General features: G+C 36.1%; 4 protein-coding genes across 6 annotated transcripts; 3 read left to right on the forward strand and 1 right to left on the reverse strand.

The window, feature by feature from the left end:
* Window positions 1–626: 626 nt before the first annotated feature.
* LOC125219233 (filament-like plant protein 3) lies at window positions 627–3,771 on the reverse strand. 3 transcript variants are annotated; one of them, XM_048121148.2, is made up of 5 exons: window positions 3,528–3,771; window positions 3,092–3,213; window positions 2,715–2,919; window positions 1,220–2,421; window positions 627–1,145 (listed from the first exon to the last, which is right to left on the reverse strand). In XM_048121148.2, exons 2-5 carry the CDS (start codon window positions 3,200–3,202, stop codon window positions 834–836), a joined length of 1,830 nt encoding a protein of 609 aa, XP_047977105.1. In that variant the 5' UTR covers window positions 3,203–3,213; window positions 3,528–3,771; the 3' UTR covers window positions 627–833. The 3 variants fall into 3 exon arrangements, with proteins under 3 accessions (XP_047977105.1, XP_047977104.1, XP_047977103.1); XM_048121147.2 differs by having other exon boundaries at window positions 2,715–2,922; window positions 3,092–3,225; XM_048121146.2 differs by having other exon boundaries at window positions 2,715–2,922; window positions 3,528–3,770.
* Window positions 3,772–4,811: 1,040 nt separating this feature from the next.
* NPQ4 (Chlorophyll A-B binding family protein) lies at window positions 4,812–6,550 on the forward strand. Its single transcript, XM_048120731.2, has 4 exons — window positions 4,812–5,055; window positions 5,138–5,248; window positions 5,859–6,102; window positions 6,187–6,550. The coding sequence occupies exons 1-4, from the start codon at window positions 4,861–4,863 to the stop codon at window positions 6,429–6,431; spliced, it is 795 nt and encodes a 264-aa protein (XP_047976688.1). The 5' UTR covers window positions 4,812–4,860; the 3' UTR covers window positions 6,432–6,550.
* Window positions 6,551–16,060: 9,510 nt separating this feature from the next.
* LOC125219835 (two-component response regulator ARR17-like) lies at window positions 16,061–20,809 on the forward strand. The gene is made up of 5 exons (XM_048121908.2): window positions 16,061–16,453; window positions 16,527–16,672; window positions 19,642–19,719; window positions 19,811–19,878; window positions 20,436–20,809. Exons 1-5 carry the CDS (start codon window positions 16,339–16,341, stop codon window positions 20,704–20,706), a joined length of 678 nt encoding a protein of 225 aa, XP_047977865.2. The 5' UTR covers window positions 16,061–16,338; the 3' UTR covers window positions 20,707–20,809.
* Window positions 20,810–26,208: 5,399 nt separating this feature from the next.
* Window positions 26,209–27,025, forward strand: LOC125223698 (protein DELAY OF GERMINATION 1-like). Its single transcript, XM_048126960.2, has one exon. The coding sequence runs from the start codon at window positions 26,209–26,211 to the stop codon at window positions 26,941–26,943; it is 735 nt and encodes a 244-aa protein (XP_047982917.2). The 3' UTR covers window positions 26,944–27,025.
* Window positions 27,026–27,781: the final 756 nt, after the last annotated feature.

Here is a 27,781-nt window from a genome sequence, read left to right on the forward strand (position 1 = left end):
CGTTACAATTAACAAAACATCAAATTATCAGCCTAATTGAACAATTTAATCAAAAACCCTAATTTACAAAATCACCTAAAACCAAAACAAAAAAGCCAATAACCAACCAATAAGTGAAGAATGTTGAAGGATTGAAGAAAACTTACCAAAATAAAACGAAAAATTGGAAGAAGTCGCCGAAAATCGCCAAGAATCGCCGCTGCCGTTTTTCCCCTGCTGCGCGTTCTGCGTCTGAGTTCTGGAGGGGTGTCTAAATTCAAAGTAAAGACGCATGTGCGTTATGCGTCTTACCTATAGACGCATGTGCGTCATGCGGCTTTTAAAAGAAAAATTTAAAAATTGATAGACGCATGATTGTTATGCGTCTTTAGTTAAAACGCGTAACCCTGATGCGTTTCATTAACGAAAGACGCACGACGGACATGCGTTTCTCCCAAACTGGGAAGCTAAAAAAAACGCAGTATTAAGATGGAATGGCTATTGTAGCCTAGAACAAAAATAGAATTAACCCTTCCGTACACCTTCTCGTTCAATAAAACATTCGCGAATTTGTTTGTTCTTAAAAGTCATTCAAGCAAAGTATATATCTGTCACTTGCATCCATTTGTCTATGTGAATTAAAGAAGTAAAACAGAAGTACAATCATAGCTTCTTAAATACAGTAATAATCTAAGAGCGAAACAACCAATAAAAATGACAAAAATGAATAGGTGATGTTGAAGAGTGTGTCCCAACTGTGGAGTATGATATGATTTGAATGACGAGAAACATATAATTAGCATAAAAAAGAATGCAAAGTTATAGAGTTTCTACTTTCTATCTGTAAAAACACACTACTCTTGACCATTATAATGATCTGCCACGCTCTTACTTCGAACGAAAAATTTCCCAAAACTGTTCCAATTCTTGGCAGCTGTCGATGACGAGGATCGTATTGAATCCTTGTTCCCATTCGCATCGCCATTCGAAGGTAACCTCCAAAGCTCTCCTATGTCTGAACTCGATGGATCTCTAGAGAATCCCGGTATGCTTGAAGTGTCGATGAAGAAGTCTTCTAACGTCGCTAGAGACTGGAGCTGCCTCCCGAGCGATGCAATCGTTTTCTGGCACTCAGCAAGCTTATCTGCAGCGACAGCCAGATCCTCCTGCGATCAGAAAAAGTGTTATAATTCGATACTGCTAATGATTCTATACGCGTAAAAGGCGTAAAAGTAACTACCTGCTTGACTTTTGGTTCGTTGTTTGTGTGCGTACTTTGCTGGAGCTCGAATTCCCGGATAATTCTGGTTAGTTCGCTCTCCAGTTCTTGGCATTTCGTCGTTAGTTGTGCTGATAGCTTTCGTTCTTCTTCTATTTCCGATTTTAGTGAATCAACACTTGAAGTCATAGTGTTGAGCTGTGATTCGAGAGACTCTTTTGTCTCGTAGGCTGCAGTTAGTTCGTTTCTTAACTCGGTCTGATGAAGCTCGGATTCGTGGATCGTGCTGGCTAGTTCGCTCTCCAGCTCCCGACACTTTGTCTTGATTTCAGCTGATATATTTCTATCAACTTCTAACTCTGCCTTTAAGGAATCAATGCTGGAAGACATGGTTCTTGATTCTTCTTCCATGGTGCCAAGCTGATACTCAAGTGACTCGTTCGTCTCGTACACTGCAGCAAGCTCGTTCTGCAGCTCGTTGCACCTTATTTCAGCTTCTATACTCCTGCTCTCAGCTGCCTTGAGGGCATCTAACGTTTCGTCTAAAGCAATCTGAAGTTCTGATCGCTCTGCTTCCGACTTTTCCAACGTGTTTTCCAAGTCAGCTACTCTCCGAGTCATGGAGTCGAGCTCGGGTATCACTGGCTCGTCCGAAGAAGCTTGTTCAGAAACCGATTCACGCGCTGCAAGGCGTTCCATCTCGAGAAAATCATCCATCATATCAATCTCGAGAGAGCAGGCAGCAATGCTCTTGTTGGTTGATGATGGAATTTCATTCTTGAACTGAAGTGGAGGCGATTTATGCGCCACAGATTGGAGCCTACGACACTCGGCCTCAAGCTTAGCGACCTTTTTGATGCTCTCGAGATGCACCTTGCTAGCAGTCTCCGCAGCCCGGGTGCTCAAGTCCCTCTCGATGGCCACAACTTCCAACTCTCCGCGACAGGAAACGAGCTCGTGCTTCAAGGATGAATTCTCCTTCTCCAGATCAAGTATCCGCCTCTCGAAATCAGCCCTCTTCGCCTCCCAGTCTCTGCTAGTCTCCGCCAAAGCATCCGCGATTCGTTTCTCCTGCTCGTCCCGTGCTTGCCTCAGCTGCCGCACACACTCCTTCAGGGCGCCATCGAGATGGCTGTTCTTCACATCCAAGCTCAGGTTCTGCTGCACCGCGACGTCAAGCTGCTGCTTCACCGCTGCCACTTCATTTTCTGCCTTTTCCCAGCCTTACATGTAAACAAAGTTAAAACAACATTGCAAATACATCAAAACATCAAAATTTTGTTTCTCTTCATAGCCTATCTTAAGACATTAATCGGGCTCCTTCAGTTTGGAAGATTATATCTATTTCATGTCGGTTCATGAGATCGAAACCAACAACATAACAACAAAATTAATCTAACAACAAAACAATTTCATTTTCCCGCGATTCAATCTTAACGTATCTCATAGTATATCTCGCTATAATACTGTCAAAGCAATCGAACGAGACCTTATTCAATAGTGATAGAATGATTACCAGCAACAGCTTCTTCAGCAACTTTGGAATGCTGTTTAACCAACTCTTCCTTTGCACCAACATTCACAAGAGCAGCTGATAGCTTTTCGGTTAGTATCTTCACACTTTCCTTCACTTCATCATCCTCATCAATATCGATCTTCTTCGCTTCGGATGTCACCTCAGGCGACTGCATATCTTCATTTGCTGATGCTCGTATCGCCTCCTGCTGCAACGAAACACGGATTATCCATTTTGTTAGCAACAACAGAGTCCTCTATTCCTTCACATGATTGCAATGTGCCAAGAATCTTCAACACTAACCACTAAACACTAAAAAAACAATCTTTTCAACAAAAACTACACAAGTTTTCAAGAACTCAAACAATAGAAACTACCTGATCTTCTGAGAATCTCTCAGAATGTGAAGAGATGGATTCTGAGCTCTCACTTTCACCACCACTCTTCTCAGAAGATTTCTTCTTCCATGGCCATTTCCTTTTCTCCATCTTCTTATAATCTGCAGATTTACCTAACTCAGTAAGTCAAATTTCCCAGAAACAGATAAATTCACACCATAAATACTCATACAAACACTATCACAAAATACAAAATCTTACAGCTGATTCAAAATCAAGTTTCCCAACACAACACTAACATTTCAATCAAAGGATTCTATGTCTCAACTCATGAATGGATATGCCATAAAAATTCAATCTTTACAAACCCCAGCATTCAAAATGTTCGAATTTGAAGAATTCAAACTAAAATTACTAAAATGTTCAAGAAAGGTAAAAAGATGAATATAACAGTAATTCGCAACAGAAATCTTACATTAGATAAAAAATCAAGGAAATCCCAGTTGCAAAGATCCAATCTTGGAATGAATTTCCACACAAAAACGAATGAATTTTACTACTTTCTCAAGAACTCAGAGGCTGTTCAAGTTGTGTTCTGGTAAAGATATGGGGAGCATCTTGTTAAAATAAAAGAATAATAATTTTCATTTATTATAAGGTTTTGGTATTTAAATGATCGAGGAGCAGAGCATGTGATGGTGACGGGATACATGTTTTCAAAGCGAAGAACGAGACCACTTTTGCAGCTTTTCCTATGAGTGTAGTAAATTAAATAGTGATTGTGTTATTTTAATATGTTGAAATTCATTTATTTGGATTTTAAGGATGAGTTATTCCCGCCCAATAAGGTGTTTTCGTATGCAAATCGTTTTCTCATTGGTTGTGTGTTTGCTTCTACTTTAGACTTTGGTTGGTTGGTTGGTTGGTTTAGTTGGATGGATTTATAATGCAAGAATCGAGATAGTATTAATTGTTCGAGTATAGTATATAAAATCTACTCTTTCTCTCTGTCCCGAGTCAATATTTTATTTCAAAGTTAATTGCTAGTAATATAAAGTCATAAAATTTGATAAAAATTCTACTTGCCACTTTCAAATTTGAACAAGAAATCACAAAATTTGAAAGAAAAAAAAATCTTTTGTACCACATTGGTTTTTTTTCGGACAAAATCGATGTTAAATTGGTACACACATTTGATGATTTTGATAAGTTGGAAATAAACAATGACATGAATGTGATTTGGTACACATGTAAAATTTATTTCAAATCAATTGTTTAGATCATAAGAGTCCGTTTGGTTTGCTATATAATAGCATTTAGCTGATTTTAAATGTGAATAACTGGCGTTTGGTTTGCAATATAGCAAAACTGTCTGACCCGGCTAATTGATGAAGGCCCACTCAAAAAATGCTGAAATGCACATTTTACATTCCTGCTTCTACACCTCCGATAGCCAAAATGGATTCAATAAAGCAAATTTTTTAATGGGTCCATCCCTTTTCATGAGTAACACTATATGGCAAACCAAACTAACCCTAAAAATATTTCAATTTGAAATTGGTTTCGATTTGCACATATTTTTCATTTCATCATTTGAATAGTTGAACTAGAAAATATATATACTTGATTGTTAATGAATGTCTCGTGGATACCTTCACTACCATCACTCTTCCTCATACCCTATCCACATCACTCCCAATTTGTGTGACTCACAAAACCTCACTAGATTTTGTGCAATAAATAAAGCAAACAAACCTTAACCATTCACACACACACACACACACATTACTAGTATTACTACAACTACCATGGCTCAAACAATGCTGCTCACTGCAAACCCTTTGTTGAAAGGTGATCAGCCATCGCTCATCCAAAGGCTTAAACCTCAATCCTTCTCTAAGCTTTTGCTCTCTCCGAGAATTGCTAATTCACCTCTTTCTTCCTCTTCTACAATTGTTGCTATCTTCAAATCCAAAGCCAAAGCCCCTCCTCCTGCTAAGAAGGTTTAATTTAATGTCTCAACTTTTTATTTTTTGGTTGAATATAACTTCAATCTCAAAGGGTCTTTTTTTATGGTTTTTGAAGGTAGTGGTGAAGCCGAAGACTGAAGATGGGATTTTTGGAACATCGGGTGGAATTGGTTTCACTAAGCAAAATGAGCTTTTCGTTGGCCGTGTTGCTATGATTGGATTCGCGGTAAGTTAATCGAGCCGTTTCTTTTCGATATGAGATTTAAGGAATTAGGTTGGTTTTTGCGAAAGAATCACTATTTCATTTACTTGTGAGGTTTTAAAAAATATGAATTGATTAACTTGGGAATGAATTGGTTTTAATTTGTTTGTATTATGATAATTACTATGATTTCAATTTAAGTATTCCCTCGCTTCCTAAAAATATGAACTTTTGGAATGACAATGTTTTTAATGCAAAATTAGTAAAGTAAAAGAGGTGGTAAAAAGAAAAAGTGTTAATGGAAAATGAGTCACTCCTAGAGAAAGAACTTTCCTAAAATGGAATAACGACCCAAAAAGCCTACAGGCTACATATGTACTACTTGTTGGGTTGATCATTTTTCAATTACGACGGCCCATATATAATATTGGGTCAGTTCAAGTTTCAACCTACAGCCGTTGACCCGTTCTAATATCACGATAGAAGTTCATAAATTTTCATTTTAAAATTAATCAGTTATAAAGTGAAGTAACTCATCAAACTTATAATAATAGTACTATTACCCATGAATCCATTTATTTCACTTGGCTGTCCAATTTTTCATTGTCTAATTCAGTAATTCATATGATTGCAGGCTTCTCTATTGGGTGAGGCAGTAACTGGGAAAGGAATCCTTCAACAACTAAACTTGGAAACTGGGATTCCAATCTATGAGGCAGAGCCTCTTCTTCTTTTCTTCATCCTTTTCACCCTTCTGGGAGCCATTGGTGCCTTAGGAGACCGTGGCCGGTTCGTCGACGATGTCCCGGCCACCGGTCTTGACAAGGCAGTTATAGCTCCTGGAAAGGGCTTTAGGGCCGCCCTTGGCCTCGGAGACGGTAATCTCCCAACTTTCCCCCCATTTTCTCAATCCCAACACCCGTAAAAATTCGATATATTCAATTTTTTAAATATGTGAACAGGTCCTTTATTTGGATTCACAAAGGCAAATGAATTGTTTGTTGGAAGATTGGCTCAACTTGGAATTGCTTTCTCTTTAATTGGAGAAATTATAACCGGAAAGGGAGCACTTGCCCAGTTGAACATTGAGACCGGAGTCCCGATTGGTGAACTCGAACCACTTTTGTTGTTCAACATCGTCTTCTTCTTCGTTGCTGCAATTAACCCGGGGACGGGAAAATTTGTTACCGACGAAGAAGAAGATTAAATATATATCTACATATTTTTAACTTTTCTTTAAGTTTGTGTGTAACGTTTTGTTAGTGAATAGTAGAACACATTTTAATTGGTCATTTTCATGTTATATATTTGTCGACTTAAAAGTAACTTCATCGACACATGCCTTGCCTATTTGGTAATTCGTTTCATCTCCAGCCAATGGAGAAAGGGTTTGAGTCATTATGACAATGTGAGTTATCAGTAATTGCTATTAATTTGCTTAACTTAAAAATGAAAATATTTTGTAAAGTTTATAGCTAGACCACTAATTAATTAAACCAAGGGTTCCATTCCTATATTTCTTCTGTTACTCTAATGCAGACGAAGAGTATATACAGCTATGCATAATAGTATAATACAACAAAACAAATCCCCCATATTTCTACATATAAAATAAATTATGGAGTAACTATTTTTATTACTATATTTTTAAATAGGGAACTATAGTTACAAAATCGAAGCTTGGGCTAAAATTATCCTAGAAATATTTCACTAAAAAATTCTATTTGGGCCAATACATAACGCCATCAAATCATTTAGGCCCAATATACGTGAGTTTTGCCTCTACACAAAATGGATGGATAGTTCAACGATAATTGATTTCCGACAATCGTAAAAAGATAAATTTCATGATTTTAAAATTTAACTTCAACAATTTAAATATTTAACATTTTCTTGATTATTAATATATAAAATGAGAAATCGAATACACACAGAGACGGAGCTAGTAAGGAAGGGATCACGGGCCGGCCAATAACTTTTTGTTTTTTTATAAAAAAAAGGGTAATTTGATAAATTCATTATTTTTTAATAAATTTAATATTTTTTGGTATTCATCCCAATTTTTCCTGGATTGAGTCGTGTTTTTCCCTCTTTGCAAACAATGGTTACCATCTCTGAGTTTCTACTTTTTTTTCTGTCTGATAATAACGTCGGCGCCTACGTGACTTTATCTTACTATATTTTTCTCTCTCTCTCATCACTTTTATCCCCTACCGCAAACGCCGCATCTGCTTCGGGTGATGCCCTGCGATTTTTATTAGTAGCGAAGCCAAAAATTTACTTCCTAGGCCCTCATTGGCAAAATCATGGCTTCGTCACTACCTACACCCATATGACTACGTCCTCAAGAAAATTACTCTCTCCGTCCACGAAAATTCGTCCCGGTTTGACCGGGCACGGGTTTTAAGAAATGTAATAGAAAGTGAGTTGAAAAAGTTAGTGGATTGTGGGTCCTACTTTTATATATTAGTTTTATAATAAAATGTGAGTGGGAATGAGTTAGTGGAATATGGGGTCCACTACCATAAATGGTAAAAGTGAAATGGGACAAATTTTGGGGGACGGACGGAAATAGAAAACTGGGACAAATTTTCGTGGACGGAGGGAGTAATAATTATTGAAAAAACAGAGAACAAAGAAAAAGCAAGAAGAAAAAGGGTATGGCGCACTATTTTATCACATGAGATATTACCGCAAGCAAGAGCTAGAGAAAGGACTAGGCAATAGCATTGTGCATAAAAAGATTTACAAATATTGGTGTTCAATTCTCCAAATTTTAAATAAAAGTCATTCGTGGAAATGGAGCCCACAAAAATTTGGGACAATTTTGATCTTTATAATTTGATAGATTATGTTTTGATCTTGTCTAGGTATACTTTCACAAAATATCACAGCAACAAAAATGACCAATAACACAACTTTAGTGACACCATGGAAAAGTCCCAAAATTTACATCTTTATCCCGAAAAATTTAACTACCAACACATGTGTCTATTGTTTTTTTTAGTGACTCAATTTTTGTAAAACCAACACATTTAACTATAAATTTTTGAGACACATAAAACTACTGATTTTTATTTTTTTTTACATTTTGAGTCTTTTTTTAGTGACTCAAGATTTATATTTTCAAACAAGGGGAAAATTTTGAAGTCACAAATTTATGTGTCATTCTCAAGGAAAAGGGAAGTGGGCTCAATCGAAGAATTTGCCCACCAAGATATAAAGAGCAAATTGATATATGAGACGAAAACTTTGGGCATGCCCCAAATATAGACATGATTGGAACCACTAGAGAATAATTTTTCTTGGAATATCACATGTGATTCTTTTGAGGTTTTATTTTTTCCCCAACTTGATCACATGTGAAAGCTTTGTAGCATAATAAAATTCTAAAGAGAAAAGGGAAAGATCAAAGATTGGTTATTAAGTCAATAAGAAGATACTCTCATATTTTGGTGATATCATCTCATAACAATTGGTTGATAACTTGACATTATATGGGCCAACGCTAAATATTTGTTTTTGTAGGGCAATATATTCTGAAATTTGAGTTATGAATTTTGTGAAAATAATTATAACGTGTTTTATAGTGATGATATTGGCTTTTATTACACAACCGATCAAACAAAAACACTGAAGGGAGAGCTTTAGCAGCATTCGTCGCTAAAATTGATATTTATGTCTAAATTATTTTTTTATGTCCGCCCCTGCACACGTGGCTATCATGTCAATAGTACAATATAAAGATGAAACACCACATTAGTGTAGAGAATCCTATCATCCATATTTGAGTCAAGATTTTAACTAAAAATCCATATAAAAAGTGCATCATAGTCAATATTCCAAGATTAATTATGGGAAATGTGGGAGCAAAGGACATGCTTCACTTTAGTTTGAAGATCACACAAAAGATTTGCTGAGATAAACAAATTATATCTTCCCCGATTGCATGCATTGATTTTATTGGCTATGCTAAATGTTGAATCAATTGCTTTTTAAAAGAAAATATTATCCGTGACATTTCGAGTAACAAAGATCTTTGTGGTTGAAAATGATGAATTTTGAGATACATTTAATTTCTTGCATGTTTCGTCTGTAAATAGTGTAGATGAGATATGTTTCTTGCATGTTTTGCTATAAATAGTAGCTTCTCCAATACATTATTCCATTTTTAGGGGATTTTTCACGACGATTCACATAAAATATCAAGAATTCGATGATGTCATATGAATAAGAAATCAATGCATTAACTAGTAATCCCCTTGTTAAGACCATATGTGTCTCCATGTTCATTTATTTGTCTTTCATTATGTCTTATTTTGTTATTTTGGAATGTTCATCATTATATATGTCTAAATTCAAGTTTATAAAATTTGGTTGGTATATTTAATTATTAAATAATATTTAAAAATAGAACTTGCATTAATTGCACTAACTTTTTCATCTGCATTCGGTCGCATTTTTTAAAATTCATGCCGTCAAAACATAAGACTATGTATTTGCTGAAGGATAGAGTAACATCATCAATGAAGATAGCTTGTTTGCAACTTCACTCTATTAATTGTTCGATATTATAATAATAAACGTGCATCGCATATAAATCCATAAAAGTATTTCATGATATGTTGTATTGATTCTAATGTACTTAATAAATAATTACTAAGAGATAACATAAATTCTTGAGTTTTTTTTCTAAATAATATAGCATGTGAAATATTTCTTCCCAAGATCTTCATCTAAAAAAATATGTATATGGTCAAACAATGTGTTTGTGACAATTATTCATTCAAAAATGATACTATTGAACAATAGGATAAATGTAATACACTATTTAGAAATAGGATAAGTGTAACCTTTCATAGTTTAAGCATAATGAACACGCTACATTTATAGGCGTGCAACGATGAAATGAAAGATAAATAATTTTAGTTTAAATCAAATTCTTTTTAAAATATTAGTTAATTGATTTCGACTTGGAATGTTGTACGAACAAATACTATTAATCTATTATGCATCAAATTTCACAAAGAAAGAAGAAAAATCTAAATGGTTCACCGTTCAAGATTATATGCTAATGGAAATTATATATATATGACCTCTAAACAATGAAATGTTGATCGAGTAAAAAGTTCGATTTCATACAAATTAGGAAAAAATACTAAAAAATGATAACTAAAAAATGTGAATTTACATCTAGATATTAAATATTGATACGGCTTTCAACTTTTTTATATGTAATATTATCTTGAGAAAATTTGTCACTTTTATCATAATCATTGGATTAACTTATGATCAATTCATAACTTTTAAATCCTTCGAATTAAATCATAATTTTATTATAATCCATGATCGTTTTACGAAACTAATTTTTGGTAAAAGAAGGGCTTCATAATTGCCCATAAATTAGTCTCATATATGGCAAATTAAAATAAAGTTACGATCACTATACAAAACTTAATGTATGTTTAAAGGAAAAAAAAATCAAGACGCAATTATTTATGCGGGAAAATTTTAGAATATAACAACAATTTAGGATGCAAAAGAAACTGTTCATAAATTAATGATAAATAAATTTAATCATTTGCATTTTTAGGACACTCTTATTTGTGTCCTCTAATTTTAGTTGGGACACCAATAATATGAACGAAGCGTGGTGCTATATTTGTGTCCTCTAATTTAAATTTAGAAATATAAATTAGCAACTTTATTTTTATAATTAGAAAATGTCATTAACGGGGTTTTTGCATTGGAGTGGATTTTAATTCACAGTTTAAAAGGTTTGGGATTACCAATTACATACAATAAACTAAAAATATTATTTAAATACACAAATTTCCAACTATCTCACAAATGATTTTGTTATAATTTGATATAAATGCATATATTTAAGAGCTTTGAATATGATTGGTTGGTTGTCCTCACTATTCTCTATATACGTCTAGCTATTTATCGAACTAAGTTTACGGGAATGAATGAATGATCATATCACTTAAATTTCGTCATCTGTTTATATCGAAACGGTTCAAATTAAAAAGCATCATTCATGGCAAATAATGAAACAATTACTACTTTTTTTACTAGTAGTTCTCACTTCTCAATATTGTAGAAGAGGTCATATATATAGTTTTGGGTCCAAGATACACTTTATGGACATAAAATTAGGGCCGGAGAAAAATACCTAAAAAATGATATATCGCTCGTATCGTATTGAAAAATATCGAAAAATTATCGAATTTTCGGTATATTGTAAATTTCGATACGATAACGCTATGAATTTTCTTATATCGCGATATATCGTTTTATATCGAATATACGATATATATCGTACATATCGAAACATATTGAAATTTAAAATTATAAATATATATAAATCTATTTAATTCATTAATATATTTAGAAAATATATATATGGAACCCTAATAAGAACACTATTTATTTTATTTTGTTGAAGTTTTATTAATTTTTGTGTTATTTTTCAATTTTGAAATTATATTTTTCGATATACAAGTATTCGATACGAAAACGATATTTCGATATATCATTCTTAATGATATATCGAATTTCGGTACGATATATCGAAATATTGATAAGATAATGATATTGATATTATCCATATCGAAAGTTCGATATATCGAAACTTTCGATACGATAACGATATGAAATTCTTTCATATCAATATTTTCGATACGATACACGATACAACATTTTCGATACGATATATCGTATCGACCCACCCCTACATAAAACTAACAAACCATAAAAATGGCTTAAACTCCGAATTAATTGGAGGAATGCAAAGCCTGGACCACGCATATTAGACTTCGGTACGTGTAGTTTGAATTTTCCATATTCAACTAAACATACCAAACTCTTGTATACTTGGCATTGGCTTTGGGCGCCATGGTACGTGCGGAGTCATGGCACGAATTTTTCTTTTCCTCAATGCGTACCAAAGTCATGTGTGCCCTATCTTGACTTGCCATGTCAACCCTTGTATGTATATCATGTATTTATTCACCATGATCAATAATCTTTATTACTTTGGATCAAGAAACCACAAATGTTAAAAAGAGGATTTAGGTTGTTAATCCTAAAATCTCATCGTTGTTGGAGTAGAATAAATGAATGACACTATATGTGGAGATACTTGCTGCTACCATAGTAACGAATGTTGTTTGAGGTATACACTGATTATGAAGAAAACATAGGATTTCAACAATAACGATCAGCAAAGCTCATCTTCAATTTCCCGCTGCAACTGATTCCTCCCATAGATTTAACACTGAATAGACAAAATGTAATTGAATATATTGATAACACTCCTAGTATTTTTGTAAAAAAATAAAAATATAACATCTTCTTATTGGAAAAGATAATAAGGAAAAGGGATGAAATTGTAATTGATTCAAGTGTCGGAGAGATGTCGGAGCGGGTGAAAATAGCAGCAGGCCATGTGTCGGCTTCATGATGGTAACACGTGGCAGAGAGCAAAAGTAGGGGTCCCAAATTGTAATTTTCCTAAAGTCTGAATGGTGGAAACTTTGCGCAGTCTGAGAAGGAATTAAACTTTAGATAATTGCAAGCCCACCCCCTCTACCCTCCTGGGCCCCACCGCAGATTCCACTAATTCCAGATTTCACTTCAAAAAGCCGGGGACCGCTAAAGATTTGTTTATTTTCAATTTGGCCCCACACAGATTTACAAAATATTTGCTGGTGGGTCCCTGCACATGTACCTTTTTCTCTATTTCTTGTCTCCCTCACTATAATTGCATAAGATTTTGATTCTCAACCCCCAAATCCACCCCTCTATCCACGCTCTGTCTCACTATTTCTAAATAGTCTAATTATTACTTTTGTCCTAATTTATAGGACTGTAATAAACTCGGATTTCAATTTACATGTCAAACTTTAATAGTATCTAATATATGTAGATTATTGAATTAGTGATTTATTCTTATCTTGCACCAATTAAGATTTTGACATTTACATAGATAATTTAATTACGTGACACTGTTGTTAGATGTTATCCGAAACTACGTAGTAATATTGTAGGTATTGAAATTTGAAAGTACATTATTACGTGAAATTTACTTCTATTATATTTCATTTTTGCCGCTATCAATGTTATGTTTATCTATTTATACATTCATAATTTTGTGAGAAGAATGGTTAAATATTTTAAATGATTGTGATCTAAAACCCAAACACAAAAGTTTGCAATTTTTCATTTTTAAAAAAATGCCTCACACACAATAAGGGATATGAATGTACACTCATTAATGAGATTAGGAGAATCTTAGTGTACACTCATTAATGCTCCCAAGATTGCCCATAAAATGGTTGAGTTTTATTTATTCATATGTTTGTGAAATAATTACCCATGTTCTCCTAATTAATTCTCACCCTAGAGCTATAATTTGCCCCACTCTCCATCTATTTCATGGGAAATATTCATTTCATGGACCCTTATTACAAATTCATAGAATAGGGTACATTTGAACAACACGAGGTCGATGACAATTTTATAAATATGGGTAAACACACATCATTTATGCATATATAACTTTTTGTAGAGGATGTCGGTTAGTTTTTCAATTCCTTTTGGATATGGTCATCAAATAGGTAGCATGTGTAGTAGGATATTGTATTATTGTTATTTATAATGAACAATATGCATGATAATTTAAATTGATTAGAAGGCCATGATCAATGGAAGTAAATGTTCTATATAGATATAAATGTAATAAGTGGGCACTAATAAAATTCCATAGTTAAATGATGTCAATCTTCTTATTAGATTTGGGTCGACGCCGCCCAATTTAGGATTTTGATTTATTTTTTGTTTTCAATTATGATTCTATTTTTTCTTGCAATTTGTGTTTTACATTTTTGTAATAGAAGAGTTTATTGCTGTATTGTTTGTTATGCGAGTGTCACTTGCATTTGTTGTTTGGTCTTTACTTTGCATTGATGTTGTTGTTTGTTAGTTGGTTTATGTCAATGGTTAGTTTTTTCTATCATTCGTTTAATGTTTTTTGTTGTATTAATTTTATTATTATTTATATTGTCATCATAATTTAAGTGTATTTTATATTTTAGTGAGTAATTATAAAATGTATGCTATACTATTTATCTTTAAGATCAATTTGATAAGGTAGATAATTCATTGTTAGTGTTACATGACTATATTACATATCAAAATAGTAGTACTAACATATATTTTCATAAAAAAAGATCTACGGAGTACTTCATAATAATTGGGTAAAGGCTTATAAATACAAGAGTATAGCCCATAAGTGGTTCAACCCATGAGCTTAAACAGTCAAAAAAGTTTCAATTTTTCTACTTTTGGTGGTCCAATATCAATAATATTCCCACGAGAAATCGACACCGAACTGATTTTTTTTAAAGAGTGACATGAATTATTAGTTTTTCCATTTAATTTATTAGGTGACAAAATCGTGGTAGAGTAATGTGGAGCTATAATTGGTTGTTGGCAAAATCTACTCATTATTGGTGCAGTTAGATAATTAATTGATTGAATAGTTAATTAATTAATTAAAAAATAAGAAAAGTGTGAAAAAAAAAAAGTCAAGAGGTGTACATTGTTTTTTGGAGAGATATATGTAGTGTAACGTCCAAGCAATTAACTTAATTAGGTAGTCAATCACTTTAAAAAGGTCATGGGATTGGGATCTCACCCAAATCAAATCTTGATTCTATTTTTAAGACAAAATGAGCACACAACATCTCTCTTGATTTTTTTAAGAATCAGTCCTAAGATCTTTTTAAGGCTTTGCAATTTGTCTCATTTCCTTTTGTCACACTTTTATACCAAGTCGTGTGTGTGTAAATATTCAATGATGTCGTGTCATCTGTGTGATGAGTTTCTAGCATTTCAAATTCTTTTGAAAACTAAAATTCAGACTAATTTAAATCATGATTTATATATATATATACATATCGTGCGAGATAAGAAGTCACACTTATTCAGTAATAAAGGTTTTAGAACGATTTTAGATATTTGTTATTGTGTATTAGTGTATGTAAATCAAAGCTTGATGATCTTTTTGTACATTACATATTAATGCTTTGATTTTTATGCAATTTGTTAATTTGAGTTATTTTGGTAAAAAATTATTGTCAAATTTAGAAGAATATTACCATCGTTCTAAGGAATGCTCAAATGCAAATAACAAACTTAAAAGATAAACTACACAAGGATTGGAATTAAAATGCATCAACTAGAAATAGGAAATAAATATGGATATCTCAGATCACGAAATTTCGCCTTGTCAATTTCAAATTTAAAAATTCTAGTAGTTAGATTGTACTACACGTCTCAATTCAAATCGTTGAAACAACAATTATCCATCTTAATTCAAATTGATATTTATCTATATAACTCAAAAAGGCAAGTGTTTTGGCAAATTAAAATAAACAATTATTGTAAATTTTTTAATGTGTCACTAATTGTGAATTGAAAATTTAACTAATCTAATACTAGAATTGGGCCAAAATAGAATTAGAGTCTGAAATAAAGTTGAACGGTGATCGAAGTAGACTCTTAACTACTTATCGATATAAATGTTTAGGGAATTCATCAAACGAGTTATGAACACGAGTTAATAAAACGTGGATCTAGTCGCCGACGGATTAAAATGGCAAATCAAAACCCTAACCGCGAACATAAAGAATTAATACTAATTTAATTTTTTTTCTAGAAAAATAGAGAAATAGGGGTGGAGATGGGCCCCACAAGCTGATAGATAGCAGCATGAGTAGTTGTACCAATAAGAGTGTCCAAAAAAGAGAATCTAGTGAGAAAGATCACTCACACACATACACACACACTGCGTGTCTTGTTTGTGTGTCGTTGTAGTAAATCACTATCCTCTTACCATAACCATAACCATAACCATAACCCAACATTTCTCTGCACACACAGTTTTTGCTTCTCTACTACTCAATAAAACCCACACCTCTCTCTTTCTCTTGCACCATCCACACACACACACACACACACACATACTAGATCATAATAAACAAATTACCAATTCACCAACAACAAATTCAATCACACAAACACACAATTCTTGAAATTAATCAGCTATGGTTTCTGAAAGAGATGAAGAAGAGAAACACCTCTTCCATGTATTGGCTGTGGATGATAGTAATATCGATAGAATGCTCTTGGAGAGGCTCCTCACTTTCTCTTCATACCAAGGTTCAATTTTCTCTCTTTCGCTCTTTCTCCTCTCTCTTTCTCTCATACTAAAAGTGATGAATTTGTGATGTAGTCACTTGCGTGGAATCGGGAGATAAGGCACTCGAATATTTGGGATTGGTGGATATTCATCAACAAAATCAATGTGAAAGATCATTGCCATTATCTTCTCCATCTTCCACACAACTTTCTTGTGATTCTTTATCGTCAAAATCAGAGGTAAATACAATTAATTACCCTTTTTTAAATGTTTTTTCACAAACTCATTTATTTCCTTCATCTTATTTGTGCAAATTCACAAATTCATAATATTAAGGTCAAAGTGTCAGAAAAATCATGAATTTTGGTTTGTCCTGCAACTTTGCAAACCAGTCAGTAAAACCATAGATTTTAACTTTTTTTTTTGTCAATTTTCTCATGACGAAATATATATTCTGATTTCCTACTTAGACATATGTTGTTGATTTGGTACACACGTGTTTTAAATTGATGACATGGTTGCTTTATTTGTGAAGTGTGCTGAGAAAAATGATATAATTCATGGATAGTCTTGACCTCGTAGAGTTTTCAGAAGTCGCACCCTAATTAGACCCGAGGGAAAATTGAGAAAAACTTAATTCTACAATTAACTTTTTAAGTTGCGGGATGAACCCGAATTTATCCAAAATTCATGATTTTAGTAACAATTTGAACTAATATTAGTACTCCACCTGTTTTATACTTTCCAATATCCAACCGATAAACCAAAGGAGCCTGAATGTTATCTTATCATTGAACCCTCCATATTGTGCATATATCATATGGTTTCATTGCACATGGGAGATATCATAAGGTAGGAGTGTTTAACTTTGCAAGAATAATAAAAGTGATAATTAAAAAACATTTTAATTTTACCATGGTACTATTGAAATAATGTGCGGTGGAGCAGAGGTAACTTTTTTTTTCTAGGTTTTTCGAGTACTTCTCCTAAAAGAGGCTACAGTTCCATGATTGAAGGATGAAAATTTTGACAGAGTAAACATGCCAAAATTAGTAAAAGAAAGTTAAAGTTGGTAAAAACTTTGTGCTTTTAAAACCTAAAGCTGCCCCATTTTCCTCCTTTTTCAAATTATTAGAGCACTCCCAATGGAGTTCCCTAAAAACTCCCTTATTTCTCCCTAACTCCTGCCACATCAGCGCCACATCAGCACCAAAATTTATCCCCAGTTTTTAGCCAAGTGCTACATTGGTTTCTCCCTTATTTCTCCCTTATTTCTCCCTAACTCAACATTTCATTTTTACATCATTATTTTTTATATTATTTAATTTTCCCTACAAATGTATTTAATAAATAGACTAATAATGAACAATTCATCGTTGTATTAATCATTGGAAAATATAATACAACGAGAAAAAAAAAACTACAAATAAAAAACGCAAATAAACAAAGATTTAAAAAAAAAAAATCTAAGACGGAGGGGCCGGAGGGGCGTCGGGATCGAGCCCCAGCGTACTCTGCAGGTGTTGGATGCATTTCCAGAGGGCCGCCTTTTCTTCAGGGGTCCCGCCGCCGGTGAAGTACAGCGTGTACATCTGGGTCAGATTGGCGACATTGCTCGAATAAGTGGCTTTTTCTAAGTCGATGACGGATTCCGACGCGACTTCCGACGTTGCGCCCTTCCCCTTCCGCCTCCCCTTCGCCTTCTTCACTCCCTCCGGGCGCTCGTGCGGACCATCCCCACTCAAGTCGATGTGGGCCGCGCTCCCCTCGCTCTCCGAAACGCTAAGTCGCGAGCGCACCGATTTCCCGTGCAGCGCGTCGTGCATTCCCGTCCGGAATTTGGGGAGATCCTTCAGCTTATCGTAGATGTTCCAATACTTGAAGCCCTTCGTCGACAAGTACTGGCTACTATACATCCGGATGGCCTCATCTCGGACCATGTGCTCGTTCTGGCCACTCGTCATGTGAGTCATCAAGTTAGAATAAATACCGTTGAAGTGCCCGCAGTCCCTCATGAGGCGCTCCCAATGCCGACGGATCGCCTCGCTGCCATGGTCCTTCATTGAGGCAGTCTTGTGGCTCCTGTACTTCGCGGCAATCCGCTCCCAGAATATGATCTCAGTCTGGTAGTTGCTGCGCTCCGCGTCCTGTGACGTGTCCGCCCAGCAGTCGGCTATCAGCTCGGACTCTTGCAGAGTGTAAGTAGTCCTTACCCGCTTCGGCCTCTCATCGGAACCCGTATCAGTCGCAGCCGACGACGCCGGCGCCTTCCCCCTCCCGCTCCTAGAAGGCGGCTCGGTGGGCGTTTCTTCCACCTCGAAGTCCTCCGCGCTCAGTGTCGCGGCCTGAGATTCTTGGTCGCCTGGGGTTGATCCGGGGGTGTCGAACTGGGGCCGATACACATCGTCGGCTGGAAAGGGCATTCTGCCGGCAGAGTTGAAGTACGGAGAAAGTCTCCGCGCCGGAGGAGTCTGCAAAGGAGACGGACCCCCGTATGGAAGTTGGCCGGGAGGAGAACCCATCGCCAACAACGACTGCATCCACTGCTCGTTTGCTTCATCCGTGTTGGGAATTTGTGAACTCGACTCTTTCCCCTTACCCTTATCCTTACCCGATCGGGAACTTTTCTTCCAAAAGCTCATAATTTTGATGAAAATTGAAGATTGGGAGAAGAGATTGAAAATGGAGAGAATGAAGATTGTGGGTGATGAATGGAGGAAGTGGAGGAAATATTTATAGGGGTGGAATGTAAAATAGCCGTTGGGTTCAAAAAAAAAAAAAAAAAATTTTAATTATCGCCGATTATCGCCGAGCGTCGCCACAGTGGCCGGCGATCGCTCGGCGATAATCCGGCGTTAGAACGCCACTCGGCGAAGCAACGGCAACATTATCGCCGAATTATCGCCGACTTCGCCACAATGGCCGGCGATAATTCGGCGATAACCGGCGATTTATCGCCGAGAATTCGCCACCTCCATTGGGAATGCTCTTACTGTAGTAATATTCTCTCTCTGACATATGATAGTCAAATCAGTAACAATATTGAACTTTTAGAAAATATTCAAATTATTATTATTATTATTATTATTATTATTATTATTATTATTATTATTATTATTATTATTATTATACCATGCGTTTGTATTATTTTATTTTTTTTAATTCTACATAAGCAATTTAATTTTGTAAAATTGTGATCAAATTTCAGGTATCAAAAGTTAACCTGATCATGACAGATTACAGCATGCCTGGAATCAGTGGCTATGATTTACTAAAAAGAATTAAGGTTGGTTACTCTATAAAACATAATAAATTTAACAAAGAAATTTTTTTTGCTCTTACCAAAAGTATAATTTATTTGTAATTCATTTTTATAGGATTCTTCTTGGAAAGATGTTCCCGTTGTGGTTATGTCATCTGAGAATGTACCTTCAAGAATCAATATGTAAGCAAAATCACAACTCACTCCCTTTTAGTTATCATTTCAAAATTAATTTTCAGCCCTTTGTTTGCAAAAATCCAAAGGTGGATGCATCTCCTTTGTTGGATTTGTTGCAACACATATTTGAAATCCACGAGGGACGAATTTTTTTCGTGTTCGGTACTTTTATACTTTCTCTATTAACGAAAAATATTGATCCATCAAAATTAGTTTCATTTCTAATTATGAAGATTTTTTCACCACTTTTTCTCTTTCTCTGTCCCACTTTACCTATTTTTCTCTTTATTATGTTACTTTAACATTTACGTATCATATCATCCACAAATTAGACAATTTTTTGTAGACGAAGAAAAACATATTAATACTATGTTCTCGTGAAGAAGAGAATATAGCATTCATGATAACCATTCTCTCTCTATATTACTTCATCCGTCATATTTTAATTGATTCATATTTTGGTAAAAAACCAACCAATTTAATCAATTTTAATTTATTTTCTATTTATTAATAATTTCGAATTTTCTATAATTAATAATCTATGGATTATGATTGTTAAACAGGTGTTTGGAAGGAGGAGCAGAAGAGTTCTTATTGAAACCTGTGAAATTAGCAGATGTGGAAAAAATCCATTCTAATCTTATTAGTTCAACTAATTATAGTCCCTGCGAAGAAAACGGTATTGCCGAAATTGAAAAATCTAACAACGCTAAGAGAGAAGGCAGTGAAATTGATAAGAACTGCGGCAATGGTAACAAGAGAAAAGCAACCGTGGCGACATCACTGGATCTCTCCGACAGAAGGCCACGTGTCCAAGAACTGCCGGTTTCGTAGAGTTCTACACGCACGTTTGTTAGTGTATTTGGATACAACATACGATGGCATTGTATGGTTTTCATTTTGGCAACATGAAATGAATGACTAATTGGTACTACAACTTAATTACTTATGAATTATCTATATAGGGATGAATTCTCTTATGGGAATCAACTTTTTTTATATGATTGAAAAAAGAATGGACAAAGAAAATGCTATTATAAGAGGGTTTATATTACATTAATACGAACCGGCGAGTACATTATAGTGGGATAATATTATCTAATTTTCGATATTTTGTGTGAATATTATACAAAGCTCCAATCATAGCAAAAAACATAATTGTGTAACATCGTCGCATTTTCAGTATTTTATGTTAATTGTTGTGGAAAAATCTTTATCATCGGAATGCAATATGGATAAGTTAATTGTATCCAAATTCTGAACTCAAAATTTAGAATACATTGCTTATGCTAAAACAAATACTGAATGTGGGCTTAGGCTCTGTGATGGTGGGGCTGGGCTTTTGCGTGGGCCGAGGCCCCAATCAAATGGATATAACTTTTTTTTTTTGTTTTTAAATGGATATAACTTAGAGCATCAATAACGCCGACGGGCCGGGCCGTAACTCGCGAGTCCCGGCCCGAATTCACCGTTGGAGCTCCTTGCGTCCCGGCCCGGGACGGTCCCGAGGACGTAGTTGCGTCCCGGGGCCGCTCCCTGTTAGGTTTGGTATACTGAAAAGCATGTTTTGAGCAAGTTTCGCGCGAATAGAATCTTGCTTGTATACGTAAAACTCTACAATCCACTTTTAACCCGATTCAGTATTATTCGAGCAGTCTCACACGAATAGAATCACTATTATTATTACATTGTGTTTGCTTGTGCATTTATATGATGTTTTACAAACATTTAAATGCATAAGAAGTAAACAAAGTCTAAGTCTTTTGCTTAGTAGACCGGTTGTGGGCGTCGTCCACTTTAAGGTAACACGGTCAGATCTATGCAATGCTTTGCAAAAGAAAAAGAAGAATTTCACAACCTAGATAGGCTTTGGCTACCTATCGTGAAAGGTTGCAATGTCAGTCCGCATATTTCTAAGCCTTACTGAAATAAGATGACATTGGTGTGGTATAGCACTGAACGGATCTAACAGCAAGACGTGTCTTTATGCTATCTACTGAAAGACTAGGTCTTGATAAAATACTATTTCTTAATCTACATATGTTAGCATTGAGCAAAAGGTATTGATTATGCACTACTTTGACTTATCAAATGGTGCGGGTTTTTCGCAACCCAATAATCCTGATATATTGGGTAGTGGTGATTAATATCTAGCGGTGCTAGGATTGCTATTATGTTGAATCGTGCACGAGGTGAGTCTCGTTTGATAATGTCCTCAAGAGGAGCTTGAACAAGGTTTTATTATTCGGAAAACTGGCCAGTTGGAGTTTTATTACTCTATGAATAATAAATAAATGTTTCTTGCTAAGTCCACTCTTGGAATTAATAAGATATTAATTAATTAAGTCCATAGCAGACATTAATTAATTAATGGAAATTTATATCTTAAGCGCGAGAAATAAATAATAAAAGTGGAAACTCGGAATACTTGTAATTTCGGATTTGGATGGGGAGAGTTCAATATTACTTCTGTAGTGGCTGCTCGTAATATTCCAATATAAGCTTGTATTAAATTGTGGGTTCAATTTAATTAGTAAAAAGCTAATTGGGCGAGCCCATATCCAAAACCTTCCATAGATCCCTGTCTGGGCCCATAAGGAACTTAATATAAATAGGAGAATAAAGGAGACAGAATAATCACAATTTTCATACTCAAAATTTTCGAAAATTTCAAACTCTCCAGCTGAAGGAGATTTCGATTTCTACTCCTTTTCCCAAAAAGATTTCTTCTGTCTTCTTTATTCGAGTCCTAGTATTTTGATAAGATCAGCCCACCCTGATATCGAGATACAGTTCGGGAACCAGAGAGAAGATCCGTGGTCTAGTATTGAAGATCATCACGTGGAGAAGGAGCAAGCAATCGTCGATTCTTTGGAGAATCAAATCGGTAACTCTAAACCGTAGAAATCATGTTTAGGATTTATTTTCTATGAGCATGAATTATTTGCGTTCTAGCATGTAATTATCTGTTTAACATATGAATTGATTAATCGCATAATCAGTCAAATAGATCCTACGTCTGATTTATTTGTTTTGTACAAGTCTTCCGCTGTGCAAGGGGCACCAAACCCCAACACTTCCGAGTCCCGGTCCCAGCCGGCGTTATGCGTGCCCGTGCCGCACCCCATGCGGCCCGTCCCGGCGTTAATTGCGTTCGGGCCGGGCCGCAAGTCCCCACGCATTTTCAATTTTTTTTTTCCTATTTATACACTATATTTGCTCCATTGTTAATACTCTTCCACACAAACTCTCACTCTCAATCCTCTATCATTTCAAGACTTTTTGAGTTCTATGGATTGGTTTAACAGCGACCAGCCAGATGGACGATTTCGTGAACTCCCAGAACTGGCAAGTGCCGCCGACACCCGATCCAGATGCAACGCCTAGTCCCGGGCTGCCTACCAATATGGACATGGAATCGCCAGTTAGCACTGATGAGTACGATATCAGCGATATGGAGCCCGCTCAACGGAGGGGCAAGGGCAAGGGCAAGGTTGCCGATGAGGATGGGCCGAAGAAGTATAGTCCGCAGGAGACAATGTGTCTGACCAAGAACTATGTCGACGTCTCCGAGGACGCTGTGGTCGGCAACCAGCAAAGCGGCAAAGTGTTCTAGCTGCGGATTGCAGATAAGTACAACGCTGGTCGACCCGAAGGCTCGTTCGAGCGTACCTACGTGAAGCTACGCAAGCATTGGGGTCGGGTGCAAAAGGAGATTAACAAGTGGAATGGCAAGTGGACTAACGTAGTCCGGATGTGGCCGAGCGGGCACAGCGAGATGGACCTTGTGGACAAGGCCAAGGCAGATTACTTCGCGGACGGGAAGAAGCACTTCAAGTACTTCGACGTTTGGAAGCTTGTCGAGAAGAGCCCGAAGTACACTGGTGGGGCTGAAGCGGCGGCGAAGAGAACCAAAGTCGCCGCCGGACACTACACTTCGAGCGAAGGAGGTCCGCCAATCGACCTCAACGTGACAGACGATGACTTCTTCCTCTCATCTCCTGGTACTGAAAGGCGTCCGATGGGCACAAAGGCGGCAAAGAGGAAAGCAAAGGGGAAGGCAACTGCGAGCTACTCCGCTATGCCGCCGCCGCCACCCAATCCTTCCTTGGACAAGATATCAGACTCTATGTCGGATATGAGTATTACATTGCGGATGGGCCAGCTGACGGAGTTGACATCGAGGGATACCTCGAGAATGTCGGAGTACGAGCTCGAATTGCACTGTGAGATGATCGAATACCTTCGCGCACAAATGAAGAAAAAGTAGTTCTTTTTTCTAGGATTTGTAATTGTCTTTTTTCTAGGTTTGGTAATTTTCTTTTTCTAGTATTGGTATTTTATTTTTTTTGGATTTGTAATTTTCTTTTCTTATTTTCTGACTGAATAATGAATTTTTCCGGTTTTAATTGTTCAACGTATTCTATTTTACGATTAAAATATGTTGTGAAATGAATAGTTGTGGCCTGAGTTGTGGCCTACGGTGTTAATAGAGTTGTGGCCTGTAACTCCTAATTTAAGGGAATGATGATGTGGAGGAGACTTGCGGCCCAAATCCGGGACAAGGTTAAGGATGCTTTTAGGCAATCTAATGTGCTTTGTTATGAAAATGGATGCTTTGCTTTCAAAAAATATGTTAAAAACAAAATATGACTACTTTGTTTTAGAGAATAAAAGGATAAAAAAAATTGGATACAGAATGTGTGGTTGGTAAAGTTTGTGACCAACGAAGAAGGTACGACAATTAGATATTGACTGAGATGATTTTTGCGATATATGTTTGTAATTTTTTAGTTTGAACTCAAAAAGATCTCTTTAGTTTGAAATCTCCACGTAATTGGAGATTTGGACATTTGGTTATTTTATGTATGCAATTTTATTACGAATAAAAATGCAATTTTAACCAATCATGCGTAAGAATTAGTATAATAATTTTTATGAGTACTCCATTTTAGACAACTAAGGTCTATTTTGTGAATTTTATTGTGGGAGATATTCGATTCCTCGTCAATAATTGGTGCACAAATTCCTCGTAAATGATTCTCACACACATTGAAACTACAAATCTAACTCTATCTTCATCGATGGTTGCATCTTTATTACGTGTTCGGTCATAGTCCCCTCGATTTTTTCTCCAAATATAAATCTGTTATAAGAAATTTATATTTGTCTAAAAATAGAAATTTCTATTTCCCTTCTCCGATAAATATCTCCTCTATTTTTGTCGTTTTCCTTCTCTTTTTTGCTTACTTACCTAGCAAGAAAATACATTGATTTAAATACTCACAACAAGGTGAAATAGATAAATTTTTTAATTGTGGTATTTACTTGAAGTCCGTGGGTGGCATGTGCTACTTCGCTTGCATACAAACAAAATACAACGGTTTTGTTAAGCATATATATGAATATTAGTAGTAATAAAATTTTGTGCAATTAGGTAAATTGAGGAGTTTGGCAGCATTTGCATAAAATGAGCTGTTCCACTTATCTGGCACAAATATTATTGTTAGTGTTCTTGGATCTCATTTACTAATAGAGAGAGAAATTTATCAAAAACAGAGAGATTATTAATTTGTATCTTCGGCCTCAAGTGTAAAAATATGATTATTAGATCTACCATTCTAGTTTGAGTTTCAATGTTTTGAATTGAAAATCATTGAAAATCATCGATTTCGAATTGAAACCACAATTTAACGCTTTATAAATGAAGCTAGCAATTTCAGGACGACGATTACGAATTATGAAACACAATGGTCTTATCGGATCTTCTGGTCAGGCTCTGTTCCACTATTTTCGAACATGAAACCACTTGTCAATCCATAATTTCTTCCAAAAACTTGCAAAAAACGAGAGAAACGCATTGGTTTTTAACCCAAACCGCTAGTTATCATTTTAAAACCGGAGCGATAATTTCAGAAAACATAAGAGTTCTGTTTTGCCATTTCCGTCTGTCTCAATTTCAGAGTCCTATTTCACTTTTAGCATAAATGATAAGTAGACCCTACATTCCACCAATTTATTTCACTCACATTTTATTATAAAACCAATATATATAAGTGGGACTCATATTCCACTAACTTATTAAACTCACTTTTCTTTATATTTCTTAAAACTCATACCCTAACTAATTAGGACTCTTAAGTTGGGACTGAGGGAGTAATATTTTTCAACCGTAAATCCGATGATAGCAATATTTTGTCTAAAATGAAAAAACCGATAGTTTTGAACCGTCATTTTATCGATTAAAATCGGAACCGTAAAATAGACTGTCGGACCGGTTCCGGTTCCACCTATAAATGTGTCCATGTCCCCCGCAATCCAACCGTGCACCCAAAGATGGGAGAAGAAAACTTCCAAGAATTCTACACAAAGTGGATCGGCGAGCAGCGGCAGCAAATCGGCATCCTCCTCCTCGCCTCCAAATCTCCTTCCTCTTCCTCTTCGTCTCCGCCTCTCTCCGTCTTAGTAACTCGCACCCTCGCCCACTACGAAGAGTACTACGCCACCAAATCCAAATGCGCCAAAACCGACGTCTTCCTCCTCCTCTCCCCGCCGTGGACCAGCCGCCTCGAGCACGCCTTCATCTGGATCGGCGGCTGGCGCCCCACCGCCGCCTTCCACCTCCTCTACTCCAAGTCTGGCCTCCAGCTCGAGGCCAGACTCTCCTCTGGCGCCCAGGCCGAGGCTGCTGGCCTGGGCAACCTCTCTGCGCGCCAGCTGGGGCTCATTGATGAGCTGCAGCGGAGCACGGTGAGGGAGGAGAGGAGGATCACGGAGAAGGAGGCGAAGCAGCAGGAGACGGTGGCGGATGCGGAGATGGTGGAGCTGAGCGGTGCTGATGTTGTGGAGGAGGAGAGGGTGGGGTTGGCTTTGAAGGGGAAGGAGGAGGGCTTCGAGAAGGTGCTGAGGAGCGCGGACCGGCTGAGGATGGAGACGCTGAAGGCGGTGGTGGGGATATTGTCGCCGATGCAGGCGGTGCATTTCTTGATTGCGGCGGGGGAGCTGCATCTCAGCCTGCATGAGTGGGGGAGGGAGAAGGATGAGAGAGATGGTGTGCAATGCAATGCCTAGCTTTTGCTTTTCTTGTTCGTGTGGGTTGTTGGCTTTGAATGTGAAATCAAGAAATGAATAAAAAATGTTCTTCATTTCATCATTGTTTGAGTAATTTGATGGTGATTTCTCTCATGTTGCCAAGTGATGTGAAATTCGGATCCATTGCCAAATGATATGATTCGAATCATTCGATGATGGTGACGGAAAGTCGTCGTGGAACATAATGTAACTGATATGGTAGAAGCGAACCCTCACAAACAGAACTCATATAGATATGTAGGCAAGAATGTTGATTGAGACACTATGATCCAACGATCCAACTCTAATTTCAACTTAAAAGAAACGATAGACAACATAGGAATATGTTTGTGCACTTTTCATTGGTTGATTAGTTATCATTGTGTGGTTTAATTGATTATTTATTCAGCAAATATATTTCATTTTATTTATATTATTTACAATTTAGAGTTTATTAGAATTTCAAATTGTGAATAATTCTTTACATGCGTATACATAATTGGGTAATGTAATAGTTTTCTTAATTTTTAAAAATCAGGGATTGTATAGTAAAATTGTACTAATAAACAATTTACTAGTATTAGTTATTTATATACTACGTTTGTACTTTGTACACCCGAACAACAACAAAAGAGATTTAGCCTGGCAATGTGATTCAAAGCACATGCTCTTGCAAATGGTGCATTAGAGACTTCGAAACGATGGAATCCATTTTATCTCTCGATTTTAATTTTCTCTATTCTCGAAGGGGAATAATGTTGAATCCGCTAAGGAAAACTGCTTTAATTTTCAGAAACTACCAGCCCGCATGCTAAGCCGAACTCCCCCACGTGCTGTG

This window comes from Salvia hispanica, chromosome 1, assembly GCF_029641045.1.
Source record: "Salvia hispanica isolate PSC_SH4W2 chromosome 1, Shi_PSC_v1, whole genome shotgun sequence".
NCBI lineage: Eukaryota > Viridiplantae > Streptophyta > Magnoliopsida > Lamiales > Lamiaceae > Salvia > Salvia hispanica.

Bases quoted from the DNA above. Each gene is read 5' to 3' on its own strand.
- LOC125219233 (XM_048121147.2), bottom strand. From the start codon at position 3,202: ATGGAGAAAAGGAAATGGCCATGGAAGAAGAAATCTTCTGAGAAGAGT. The intron at 2,422-2,714 runs GTAATCATTCTA...TTTACATGTAAG, and splicing joins TGCTGAAGAAGCTGTTGCTG to GCTGGGAAAAGGCAGAAAAT. The intron at 1,146-1,219 runs GTAGTTACTTTT...TTCTGATCGCAG, and splicing joins ACGAACCAAAAGTCAAGCAG to GAGGATCTGGCTGTCGCTGC.
- NPQ4 (XM_048120731.2), top strand. From the start codon at position 4,861: ATGGCTCAAACAATGCTGCTCACTGCAAACCCTTTGTTGAAAGGTGAT. The intron at 5,056-5,137 runs GTTTAATTTAAT...TGGTTTTTGAAG, and splicing joins CCCCTCCTCCTGCTAAGAAG to GTAGTGGTGAAGCCGAAGAC. The intron at 6,103-6,186 runs GTAATCTCCCAA...ATATGTGAACAG, and splicing joins CGCCCTTGGCCTCGGAGACG to GTCCTTTATTTGGATTCACA.
- LOC125219835 (XM_048121908.2), top strand. From the start codon at position 16,339: ATGGTTTCTGAAAGAGATGAAGAAGAGAAACACCTCTTCCATGTATTG. The intron at 16,454-16,526 runs GTTCAATTTTCT...TTTGTGATGTAG, and splicing joins CACTTTCTCTTCATACCAAG to TCACTTGCGTGGAATCGGGA. The intron at 19,879-20,435 runs GTAAGCAAAATC...ATTGTTAAACAG, and splicing joins GTACCTTCAAGAATCAATAT to GTGTTTGGAAGGAGGAGCAG.
- LOC125223698 (XM_048126960.2), top strand. From the start codon at position 26,209: ATGGGAGAAGAAAACTTCCAAGAATTCTACACAAAGTGGATCGGCGAG.